This window comes from Phyllobates terribilis, unplaced genomic scaffold, assembly GCF_046119375.1.
Source record: "Phyllobates terribilis strain yellow unplaced genomic scaffold, ASM4611937v1 Scaffold_2__4_contigs__length_985480577, whole genome shotgun sequence".
NCBI lineage: Eukaryota > Metazoa > Chordata > Amphibia > Anura > Dendrobatidae > Phyllobates > Phyllobates terribilis.
In genome coordinates, this window is record NW_027362762.1 from 430,119,441 (window position 1) to 430,132,779 (window position 13,339).

Genomic DNA, 13,339 nt, shown 5'->3' on the forward strand with positions numbered 1-13,339 from the left:
TTTCCCTCATCCATCTCAGGGGAGCATGATCTGGCACTAGCCTGAACTTCCGGCCTAATATGTAGTATCTCAGGGTGTCAGTTCGTTGCCCACTTGATGACTAGGCACTCTTTTTCCGCAATAGCATGCTGAGAGTTTTCTGCTTAGATAAAGAATGGGATGTTCCTCCCCATTTACTTCTTGGGATAAGATGGCTCCTATGCCGACCTCTGAGGCGTCCGTCTGGACCACAAACTCTTTATTGAAGTCAGGCATTATCAAGACCGGCTGCTTACACAGGGCGAGCTTCAATTTCTGGAACGCGACTTCTGCCTCAGAAGACCACTTGGCGATCTCCGTCTTCGTACCTTTAAGCAGGTTGGTAAGGGGTGCCGCAATCATGGCGAAATTCGGGATAAATCGCAGATAGTATCCCACGATTCCCAGAAACACCCAAACGTGTTTCTTGGAGGCTGGTTGTGGGCAATTCTGGATGGCTTGCACCTTGTTCACGTACGCTTTATTTCGCCCCTTCCAACGACGTAGCCGAAGTATTTTGACGCTTCTTTTCCTATGGCGCATTTTTTTGCGGTTATGGTAAACCTGGCTTTTCTCAGTGCCCCCAGTAGTGCCTAGACCTTCTGCAGGTGACTTCCCCAATCTGGGCTGACGATCACAATGTCGTCCAGGTAAGCGGTGGCGTACTTATTGTGCGAGGATAGGATCCGGTCCATGGCCCTCTGAAAGGTAGCTAGGGTTCCCTGCAGACTGAACGGCATCCTGGCTTACTGAAAACACCCGTCGGGTGTAAAGAAGGCAGTCTTCTCCTTGGCACATGGGGATAACAGAATTTGTTAGTACCCCTTTGTTAGGTCCAGGGTAGTGATGTACCTGGCAGGCCCCAGCCTTTCAATAAGTTCATCAACCCAGGGATTTGGATAGGCGTCAAACTTAGACATTTTGTGTAGTTTTCTGCAATCGTTACAGAAGTGCCATTCTCCGTCCGGCTTCGGTACTAGAACAATGGGTCTGGACCAGCCACTTTTAGAATCCTCGATGATGCCCAGGCTCAACATTCTCCGCACCTGCTTGGAGATCACCTCGCAGCGGGCTTTGGGGATTCGATATGGCCTCTGGTTCACCCGTACATGTGGTTCCATCAAGATCTCATGCTCCACAACTTGCTTATATCCAGGCAACTCTGAGAACAGGTTTCAGTTTCTCTGCAGCAGTTCACGGCACAGCTAATAGGGCAAATATACTGGAGTTTTCTTCATTAGGTTGACCCTTTAATGGGAACTAAGACTAAATCCTTTTCTTTTTCTTTTTACAGACATTCGGTAGCAAAAACCTAAAACGTGTGGGAATAATACTTCAGAGAGGGATTCTCATTCTGCTTCTCTGCTGTTTCCCTTGCTGGGCTATTTTCATTAACACAGAACAAATATTGCTTCTCTGCAAACAGAATCCACACGTTGCCAGGTAAAATAAACATTTCATAATATATATAATTTTCTAAAATATATGAAACATAATCAGTGTATGCTAAAGCAATCTTTTTAGCAGCACGGTGTAACATACCTGGCGGCGTCCTTGCATGGTGGTCCATCTCCCACTGTGCAAGAGCGCGCACTTGATCTCCAGTCCAGAATGTCTCTCTGGCTTCCCTCCATGCTGTCTGTTTGTGTCTGTTTCTGCTGCTTAAGGGCGGCGCCCGATCACTTCCTGCTTTTTGTACCTGCTGTGGGTCACACCCCTTGTGCGTCCTCAGCCTATTGCTGTCTGTCACCTGGTATATAGCTCAGCTGCTCCCATCTATCCCGGCCTGAGCATAGTGTTTCTTTCAGTGTGTGCTTGCACTCTGAAGGTGCCAGGTCCCGTTCTTTGTCTCCTGCTTTGCGGTATCAGTTCCCGTGTCTGAACTGAGTCCTGTCTATGTCTCCTGCCTTGCGGTATCAGTTCCCGTGTCTGAACTGAGTCCTGTCTATATCTCCTGCCTTACGGTATTAGTTCCCGTGTCTGAACTGAGTCCTGTCTGTGTTCTCTTGTCTGCCTATCCTGGAGGCTGTATTTCCAGGCCTGTCTGAACACGCTCCTAGCCTGTTCCTCCCGCCTTCTAGGGGCCGATTACCTAGACCCGTTCCTGTATCTTGTCTATCCTGTCTGAACACGCTCCTAGCCTGTTCCTCCCGCCTTCTAGGGGCCGATTACCTAGACCTGTTCCTGTATCTTGTCTGTCCTGTCTGAACACGCTCCTTGCCTGTTTGTCCCGCCTCTCTGGGGGCCGTATTCCCAGACCCGCTCCTGTCTCCCGCTGCAGTGTCTGTCTCCTCCGTACACTCAGTTCCAGTCTGAACTCTTTCCTATCCTTTACCTGTTTTGCCTCTATGTCCGTTCCCTTCCTTTTTCTGCAGAGTCTGAACTCGTACCTAACTCCTGCTTGTTGTCTCTGTACTCTCGTTTGTGAGTTTGTGGTCCACTCGCTACTTCACTGCAAGTACCCTGTGGGTGTCTGGCTCTGCCTTACCCTTCCTGTCTGTTCCGTGTGAACAGAGCCCTGTCCCCCCTACTCAGCCTTGCCTGCTCTGTCTCCTTTGCTCACCGCTCCGGCGGTTCTAGCCTGCTCTGACTCCTTTGCTCACCTCTCCGGCGGTTCTAGGCTGCTCTGACTCCTTTGCTCACCGCTCCGGCGGTTCTAGCCTGCTCTGACTCCTTTGCTTACCGCTCCGGCGGTTCTAGCCTGCTCTGACTCCTTTGCTCGCTGCTCCGGCAGTCTCGCTCCACTCTTGCTCACTGCTCCAGGCGGCCTCGTCCTGCTTTACTCTTGCTCACTGCTCCGGCAGTCTCGCTCAGCTCTGACCCTTTGTTCACCGCTCCTGGCGGCCTTGTCCTGCTCTACTCTTGCTCACCGCTCCAGGCGGCCTTGTCCTGCCCTGTTCTCGCTCACCTCTGGGCGGCCTCACTCTGCTGTGTTTGTCCGCCACATCTGTGGTTCTGTTCCTGAGTCCCAGTGTGTACTGGGTCCTATCCCGCCAGTGTCCCTACCTGCTAGTGCCTCCCTGTCTGCACTCTAGCTGTGCTTGCCTGTACCCCTCTGCCTGTGTTGTTCCTGAGTCCCAGTGTGTACTGGGTCCTATCCCGCCTGTGTTCCTACCTGCTAGTGCCTCCCTGTCTGCACTCTAGCTGTGCTTTCCTGTACCCCCCTGCCTGCATTCCCGCCTGCCTGCATACCAGTCGTGCCTGCCTATACCCACCAGTCTGTGTGCCAGCCTACCAGTCTGTTCCTGTATTCCCCTGTGTGGGTCAACAGCCGTGTCCGGGGTCTGTCCTGGAGTAGCACCTGGTCCCTCTGCTCGGTTCCTCCTTGGTGCACTGGCGTCGTATGCCGTCGTGCCACCTTGGTCGGATCGGGCAGATACTTAGTTACGCCCCTCCAGGCACTCTCCGGTTCATGGCACAGTGGAATCACTACATAAACACGCACACGCCAGTCAGTCCGGGCGTGTGCATAACAGCATGCTCAGGCCATGGTTCCCGTTGAGCCCCACGGCCTTCGCTCTCTGAGAAGTTTTCCAGCGAATACATGCATTAAAAATAAATAAATACATTTTTTTTTCTCAGCTGAGTTCCAGGCGAATTACGCACCCGTCCAGATGGATCTATCTGCTCTCGTTCCTGCGGATCCGCCACGTTACTATGGGGATCCAAGACAAAGTCGTGCATTTGTGGAGCAATGCATGCTACACTTCAAGTTCTACCCTCTATGTTTTCCCACCGATCGGGTTAAGGTGGCATTCATTATGTCTTACCTGGCGGGTGATGCCTTGGAATGGATCAACCCCCTATATGAAACACAGGATCCGATCCTCCTGGACCTAATGGCCTTCCTGGTGGCCTTTCTAATGGTCTTCGATGATCCTAACCCGGAGGCTCCTGCTGAAGCTTCACCTCCCAATATCCCGGAGCAGCCCCGATGGGTAATGTGTGTGGGTAGCGCAATAGTCCTCCAGCTGAATGAGACTACTGTCCACCCAGAATCCTCACAGGGTGACTACGCTTCCCGGAAGACTTCTCCCAACCTCAAGGGGCAGTCCAGACGTGCTAGACGTAGAGGCAAGCCGTCACGCCAGGGTCTGTCCTCCCTGAGACCTCCTGACCCCAACCTTGAAGTCCCTACTGAAGCTTCATCTCCCTGTATCCCGCAGAAGCCCCAACGGGTAATGTGCGTGGGTAGTGCACCGGTTCTCCTGCCCGAAGAGACTTCTGCCCATCCAGACTCCACACAGGAGAACTTCCTGCACCCGGCATCAGATGCTTCACCCACTTTAACCGGTGTGCATGTCCAAGGATGCTCCAAAGCTGTGGTTACCTCAGAGTCTGTGCACCTCTACTACCTGGTGGAGGACCCCCTGTTGCCTCCTGAATCCTCCGGGATACCACTCGATGACAAATGGAGAGAGACTTCTCTACACCCGGTACTCGATACTTTGTCCGCTTCGTCCTGTGAGCCTGACAATGGGTACCCCAAAGTGGAAGTTACCCCCGAGTCTCTACACCCCTCCGACCAGGCGGAGGACCTCCAGTTGTCTCCTGAACCCTTCGGGGTGCTACTTGGTAGCGAAAGGACAGAGACTCTCCTATACTCTGTACCTGATACCTCGCTCGCTTCGTCCAGTGAGTCCAACCTAGTGTACTCCGAAGCAGAGGTTACTCCCGAGTCTCTACACCCCTCCGACCAGGCGGAGGACCTCCAGTTGTCTCCAGAACCCTTCGGGGTGCTACCTGGTAGCGAAAGGACAGAGACTCTCCTATACTCTGTACCTGATACCTCGCTCGCTTTGTCCAGTGAGTCCAACCTAGTGTACTCCGAAGCAGAGGTTACTCCCGAGTCTCTACACCCCTCCGACCAGGCGGAGGACCTCCAGTTGTCTCCAGAACCCTTCGGGGTGCTACCTGGTAGCGAAAGGACAGAGACTCTCCTATACTCTGTACCTGATACCTCGCTCGCTTCGTCCACTGAGTCCAACCTAGTGTACTCCGAAGCAGTGGTTACTCCCGAGTCTCTACACCCCTCCGACCAGGCGGAGGACCTCCAGTTGTCTCCAGAACCCTTGTGGGTGCCACCTGGTGGTGAATGGACAGAGACTTTCCTATATCCTAGATCTGATACCTCGCTTGCTTCGTCCAGTGAGTCCGACCTAGTGTACTCTGAAGCAGAGGTTACCCGTGAGTCTCTACACCCCTCCGACCAGGCGGAGGACCTCCAGTTGTCTCCAGAACCCTTCGGGGTGCCACCTGGTGGTGAATGGACAGAGACTTTCCTATACTCGGTACCCGATACCTCGCCTGCTTCGTCCAGTGAGTCCGACCTAGTGTACTCTGAAGCAGATGTTTTCTCTGAGCCTCTGCACTCTTCTGACCCGGCGGAGGACCTCCAGTTGTTTCCTGAATCCTCCGGGGTACCACCAGATAACAAAGAGACAGTGACTTTTCCTCATTATGTACCTGATAACCCGTCTATTTCTTCCTGTGAGCTTGACAAGATGTACCTCGAAGCAGAGATTACCCCCAAGTCTCTGTCCCCCTCCAACCCGGTGAAGGACTTCCAGTTGTCTCCTGTACCCTCTGGGGTGCCACCTGAAAATATGTGGAGAGAGACTTCCTTGTGTGCTGTTCCTGGTACTCCACCTGTTTCATCTGTTGCTGAGGATGGCTGGATAGGAGGTAGCATCCTAGCTAACCAGATGAGATCAGTTTTTCCTGTGGACAGTGGAAGTGATCTCCTTGAAGTGAATGACTGGTCCTCGAATTCCCTGCGGAAGATTCTGGCAGGCCTGAAGAAGAGGGGGCGTAAGGGGGGGGGTACTGTAACATACCTGGCGGCGTCCTTGCATGGTGGTCCATCTCCCACTGTGCAAGAGCGCGCACTTGATCTCCAGTCCAGAATGTCTCTCTGGCTTCCCTCCATGCTGTCTGTTTGTGTCTGTTTCTGCTGCTTAAGGGCGGCGCCCGATCACTTCCTGCTTTTTGTACCTGCTGTGGGTCACACCCCTTGTGCGTCCTCAGCCTATTGCTGTCTGTCACCTGGTATATAGCTCAGCTGCTCCCATCTATCCCGGCCTGAGCATAGTGTTTCTTTCAGTGTGTGCTTGCACTCTGAAGGTGCCAGGTCCCGTTCTTTGTCTCCTGCTTTGCGGTATCAGTTCCCGTGTCTGAACTGAGTCCTGTCTATGTCTCCTGCCTTGCGGTATCAGTTCCCGTGTCTGAACTGAGTCCTGTCTATATCTCCTGCCTTACGGTATTAGTTCCCGTGTCTGAACTGAGTCCTGTCTGTGTTCTCTTGTCTGCCTATCCTGGAGGCTGTATTTCCAGGCCTGTCTGAACACGCTCCTAGCCTGTTCCTCCCGCCTTCTAGGGGCCGATTACCTAGACCCGTTCCTGTATCTTGTCTGTCCTGTCTGAACACGCTCCTAGCCTGTTCCTCCCGCCTTCTAGGGGCCGATTACCTAGACCTGTTCCTGTATCTTGTCTGTCCTGTCTGAACACGCTCCTTGCCTGTTTGTCCCGCCTCTCTGGGGGCCTTATTCCCAGACCCGCTCCTGTCTCCCGCTGCAGTGTCGGTCTCCTCCGTACACTCAGTTCCAGTCTGAACTCTTTCCTATTCTTTACCTGTTTTGCCTCTATGTCCGTTCCCTTCCTTTTTCTGCAGAGTCTGAACTCGTACCTAACTCCTGCTTGTTGTCTCTGTACTCTCGTTTGTGAGTTTGTGGTCCACTCGCTACTTCACTGCAAGTACCCTGTGGGTGTCTGGCTCTGCCTTACCCTTCCTGTCTGTTCCGTGTGAACAGAGCCCTGTCCCCCCTACTCAGCCTTGCCTGCTCTGTCTCCTTTGCTCACCGCTCCGGCGGTTCTAGCCTGCTCTGACTCCTTTGCTCACCGCTCCGGCGGTTCTAGCCTGCTCTGACTCCTTTGCTCACCTCTCCGGCGGTTCTAGCCTGCTCTGACTCCTTTGCTCACCGCTCCGGCGGTTCTAGCCTGCTCTGACTCCTTTGCTTACCGCTCCGGCGGTTCTAGCCTGCTCTGACTCCTTTGCTCGCTGCTCCGGCAGTCTCGCTCCACTCTTGCTCACCGCTCCAGGCGGCCTCGTCCTGCTTTACTCTTGCTCACTGCTCCGGCAGTCTCGCTCAGCTCTGACCCTTTGTTCACCGCTCCTGGCGGCCTTGTCCTGCTCTACTCTTGCTCACCGCTCCAGGCGGCCTTGTCCTGCCCTGTTCTCGCTCACCTCTCTGGGCGGCCTCACTCTGCTGTGTTTGTCCGCCACATCTGTGGTTCTGTTCCTGAGTCCCAGTGTGTACTGGGTCCTATCCCGCCAGTGTCCCTACCTGCTAGTGCCTCCCTGTCTGCACTCTAGCTGTGCTTGCCTGTACCCCTCTGCCTGTGTTGTTCCTGAGTCCCAGTGTGTACTGGGTCCTATCCCGCCTGTGTTCCTACCTGCTAGTGACTCCCTGTCTGCACTCTAGCTGTGCTTTCCTGTACCCCCCTGCCTGCATTCCCGCCTGCCTGCATACCAGTCGTGCCTGCCTATACCCACCAGTCTGTGTGCCAGCCTACCAGTCTGTTCCTGTATTCCCCTGTGTGGGTCAACAGCCGTGTCCGGGGTCTGTCCTGGAGTAGCACCTGGTCCCTCTGCTCGGTTCCTCCTTGGTGCACTGGCGTCGTATGCCGTCGTGCCACCTTGGTCGGATCGGGCAGATACTTAGTTACGCCCCTCCAGGCACTCTCCGGTTCATGGCACAGTGGAATCACTACATAAACACGCACACACCAGTCAGTCCGGGCGTGTGCATAACACACGGCCTGCTAATAAGCTGATGACCAACCAGAAAAACTTTCTGAGAAGGGGTTGTTTCGCTTGAACAACACTGTTAAAGAGTAACTATAGTTTTAATTTTTATTTAAAAAATAGAACACATGAAAATAAGCAACTTTGTAATAAAGCTTATTAGATAAATCTGCTTCTTTCTCTGCCAGAATTGATCAGTCATTATCGAAATTCTCAATTCTGAGATAAAACCTGTGTTCAGTGAAGACAGACTTTCCCATTACTGAGATACGAGTTGCTATGGCTACGGCTACAATTCTATGTAAGCGGGAGGAGGAAGGAGCTAGAGAGAGAGCTTCTCCCTCCTCTTATCTAGATAGAATCTTACCAAGAGTAACTGTCAACTCCTATCTCAGTAGTGGTAAAATCCATCAGTGTTGGTCCATCGCTTTACTTTATTAATATAGCCATTTTTCATATTATCTGACAAATTATGGATTGCTACATTTGTACAGGATCAGAGCCAATAACAGTACAGGAATACAGAATCAAAACCACCATTAGTACAGAAATATATCACCATAAACATAATTAGTAATGAATACATCACAACAAACACCAGCAAAAAAATGAATACAGAACCTACAGCATAAGTACATGAATGTAGAAGTAGAAGTAACATCAGTATATGAATACAGAACCAAAAGCACTATCTATACATGAATATATCACCAGAAGCACCAATAATACACCAATACATGAATACATTACAAGAACCACCATCTTTTCATGAATTCAGCACCAAAACTATCATCAGTACATGAAAACATCACCAGAACCTTCATCAATACAAGAATAAATCGCCAAGCTTAGGGTAGCAATCAATTGCAATGTCAAGTCAGCCCTATGTACAATTATGTTGCATAAACCTACAACTCACAGTATATCCTGAACGATACTAGGATACTAGATACTAGGAGCAAGGCCAGTAGAAGGTATTTTGGTGTCCTAGGCAGATGAGACCAATGACATCCCCCACCCGCAAGCAAAGGAATGGGTCAGAGACTAAGGTAACAGGACAACTAATGCATCAAACCTTCCTTCCAGATATGTCAAGTAACAAGCTCTGAGGATCACTTGTTTTAGAATTGTTCATTTTACATAAAAGAAATACCAGAAAAAGTAAAAAAAAAGTTGTGTATTTCAGGGGTGTGGCTTAACAGGGGGTGCAATTTCATAGTTAGACATAGGAATCACTCATTGTTTGTTGTCCATTTATACAATACCGCTTACAAAGAGTGATATTCATTGCTTACATCCTATATTTTAAATGTAAAATCCAAAGATAGTCAGGGAAACTAATGTAGTTTAAATTAACCAAATATTGCAATCCAATATCAATATATGTTGTGTCCCCATTAAGCACCAAAATACTGTACATAACATCCAAAAGAGGCATGTATGTCAGGAACAAAATAATATACAAATGTATTATTAAAAATGTTAAACTTTTATTTAAACACAATTTAGAACAATATACATATATAAACATTGGGTACAGGTAGATTAAAATTTGGTGGGTGAACTGTTTTGGAAAATCCCTATATATGGGTAGATAATAAAATGGATAAAATGCATTTATAAATGGGCTATGTACTTATATCTACTGAAATTTTTACACACACCCCTGCATTGACTTGTGTGCTTAGTAAGCATGCTACTAAATATATAACACCGAAATAGGCAATGTATAGCACTGCAGGGACAAGCATTTTATGAAGTGTACATAAATATACGACCAGAAAATACAAATACCTGAACCGTGCCAAATACAAAAATTCCCAGAAAATAGCAAGGTAGATGTCCAAGGTTCAGTACCTACAGTGGGAAAAATAAGTATTTGATACACTGCCGATTTTGCAAGTTTTTGCACCCACAAAAAATGGAGAGGTCAGTAATTTTTATCGTAGGTACACTTCAACTGTGAGAGACAGAATCTAAAAATAAAAACCAGAAAAATCACATTGTATGATTTTTAAATAATTAAATTGCATTTTCTTGCATGAAATACCGTATTTTTCGGACTATAAGGCTACATGACAATAGGCAAGCAGCTTGGTGACAACTGTTGGCACAATTATTAGAAAATGGAAGAAACACAAGATGGCTGTCAATCTTCCTCTGTCTGGGGCTCCATGCAAGATCTTGCCTCGTGGTGTCAGGATAATTCTGAGAAAGGTCAGGAATCAGCCCAGAACTTCATCGTCAATGACCTGGAGAGAGCTGAGACCACAGTCTCAAACATTACTGTTAGTAACACACTATGCTGTCATGGATTAAAATCATGCAGGGCGCGCAGGGTCCCCCTGTTTACGGCAGCACATGTCCAGGCTCATTTAAAGTTCGCCAGTGACCATCTGGATAATCGAGAGGAGGCATAGGAGAAGGTCATGTGGTCAGATGAGACCAAAATAAAACTTTTTGTTATCAACTCCACTCGCCGTGTTTGGAAGAAGAAGGATGAGTACAACACCAAGAACATCATCACAACCGTGAAGCATGGTGGGGGAAACATCATACTTTGGGAGTACTTTTCTGCATATGGAACAGGATGACTGTCTTGTATTGAAGGGAGGAACAATGGGGTCATGTATCCCGAGATTTTGGCCCACAACCTCTTTTTTTTAGTAAGAGCATTGAAGATGTGTCATGGATGGGTCTTCCAGCATGACAATGACCCGAAACACAGCCAGCGCAACTAAGCAGTTGCTCCGTAAGAAGCATTTCAAGGTCCTGGAGTGTCATAGCCAGTTTCCAGACTTGAATCCAATAGAAAATCTTTGAAGGGAGCTGAAACTCAATGTTACCCAGCGACAGCCCCGAAACTTGAAAGATCTGGAGATCTGTATGGAGGAGTGGGCCAGAATCACTGCTGCATTGTGTGCAAACTTAATTAAGAAACACAGAAAATGTCCGCTCTAAGTGCAAACAAAGGTTTCAATGCCAAATATTAAGTTATGTTTTCCTATTAAACACTTATTTCATTCAATAAAATGCAAATTACCTATGTAAAAATCATACAATGTGATTTTCTGGATTTTTTTCAAAATTCTGTCTCTCATATTTGAAGTGTACCTATAATGAAAATTGGAGACCTGTCCAAATACTTATTTTCCCCACGGTATATCATAAACTCTCCCACCACACGCCTGACGATAGTTTCACCAATGCTTCGTCATTATAGTTTAATTATAATGGGGGCTGTTTGGTTGCAATTAAGGTGTCCAGCATTTGGCAAGTACCCAAATGGACAAACTGACACCAATGTACGTATATAAAAGGATATGTTTGATAGTGTTTGCTGCTGTCATGCAGCAAATACACCACTGATAGTGGTCTCCTTTCCACTGGTTTCCCTTATGCTCTCCATCTCCACACTCCCTTTTCCCACCATGCTAACCCTCATTTCACACTCCCCCTCTGCATATTCATAATATGCCCCCTCTTCACACTATGCCCTCAAACTCACCATGCTGCCCTCTCCAAAACTGTGCGCCCTTCTCACACTGTCCCCATTTACAGTATGATGATCACCACAGCTCCATATGCAGTATCATCACTGCAACCCCCATACACAGTTTGATGTCCACCATTGCCCCCCACACAGTATGATATCCCCTACTGCCCCCATATAGTATGGTCACCACAGCCCCCCATATAGTATGATGTCCATCATAACCACCCATTCAGTATGATGTACACCATAGTCCCCATATATAGTATAATGGCCACAATAGCGCCCCATATAATAAGATGGCTCCCACAGTCCCCCATACAATATGATGGACCTCACAATTACCTATACAATATAATAACCCCACAGTCCCTTATATACAGTATAATGACCCCCACAGCCCCTTATACACAGTATAATGTCACCCACTGCCCCCATACAGTATAATGTCCATCACAGCCTCCCATACAGTAAGATAGCCACCACAGCCCCTCATATGCAGTATAATGTTCACCGCAGCCCGCATACAATATGGTGGCCCCCATATAGACTGATGTTCCCGACAGTCCCCTATGCAGTATGATGGTCCCCACAGCCCCTTATTTACAGTGCAATGTCCCTCACAGCCCCCACACACAGTGTGATGTCTACCACAGCCCCACAAACAGTATGATATTTACCACAGCCCCCAATATACAGTATGATGCCCACCACAGCCCCCATACACTATGGTCATCAGAGCCCCCTATACAGTATAATGTCCCTCACACCCTCCTAAATAGTATGGTCACCACAGCCCTCAATATAATGTCCCCCACTGCCTCCTATACATTATGATCACTACAGCCCCCAGTATAATGTCCCTCAAAGCCCACTATACAATAGGCTCACCACAGCCCCAGTGCCAGTATAATGACACCCACAGCCCCCTATACAGTATGGTGACTACAGCCCCAAGTATAATTTCCCTCACAGCCCTCTATACAGTATGGTTATCACATCCCCCAGTAAATGTCATCAGCAGCACCAAATACTGTATGGTTACCATGGTCCCCCATCTTTTCCAGAACCCTTGATTGGTTTTCACATCCACCGGTCGTCTCTCCAGAATTTCATTGTCTCTGGTCTTCTGCAACACACCCCAACACAGTGCCCTTAAAAATAACAGTGCCATTATAATGTCCCTAAATAAAATATTTGTTATCTCCTGTGCACCTCACTGTGCATCTTTCCTGCACAAAATATGACCCACTCACTGTCCCTATTATCATACAAAGTATCCACCTTTTCGTCTCCTATAAAATATTGCCTCCACACCATCCCTCCTTATAAACTATAACCGCCACACTGTCCCTCTCATGAACCATAACTATCTCACTCTCCACCCTTATTAGTTTTTGCTGTCACGTTGTCAACCACTACACTGATGGCCCTTATTAGCTATAACTGCCACTATGATTAGCTATAACTGCTACACTGTTCACAATGAGTAGCTATAGCCAACACACTGTTCGCTCTGATTAGACATGGCCTCCACACTGTCTGCCCTTATTAGCTATAACTGCCTCACTCTCCACCCTGATTAGTTATAACCTCCACACTGTCCTTATCTTAATTGCCCTCACCCAATGCTGCCACGTTTCCATACTGAGCCCCCATCACACTGTCTCCTCACTCTGTGTTCTTCCCATATTGCCCAGTACTCCTCACAAACTTCCCTCTCTGCATACTGTCCTTTCCATAGTGTGTCCTCATGTTGACCCCTCTCTATACTGTCCCCCCACACTGCCCAGTCTCCTTACAGTGCCCTCTCAAACTTTTCACCCCATACTGTCCTACACACTACTCCCCTTCTCCACCCAATAAAACTCTCCTATATCCTTGGCTCTATTGGAACATTTACCTTCAAGCCATTTTCTACTCCTCTGTGGTGGAGGAATGATGTCAGCACTCGTAACAGCGTGATGAGGACACCTGATCAATGTCACCTTGATGCCAGAAATGCTGGTATTCAGAGCATTCAG

General features: G+C 48.6%; 1 protein-coding gene across 1 annotated transcript in view; it reads left to right on the forward strand.

The window, feature by feature from the left end:
* LOC141246073 (multidrug and toxin extrusion protein 2-like) overlaps window positions 1-13,339 on the forward strand; it is a 301,790-nt gene that overhangs the window by 212,262 nt on the left and 76,189 nt on the right. The window contains exon 4 of the mRNA XM_073669112.1: window positions 1,313-1,461. Coding sequence (XP_073525213.1) covers window positions 1,313-1,461 — 149 coding nt within the window. The remainder of the gene's footprint in view (window positions 1-1,312; window positions 1,462-13,339) is intronic.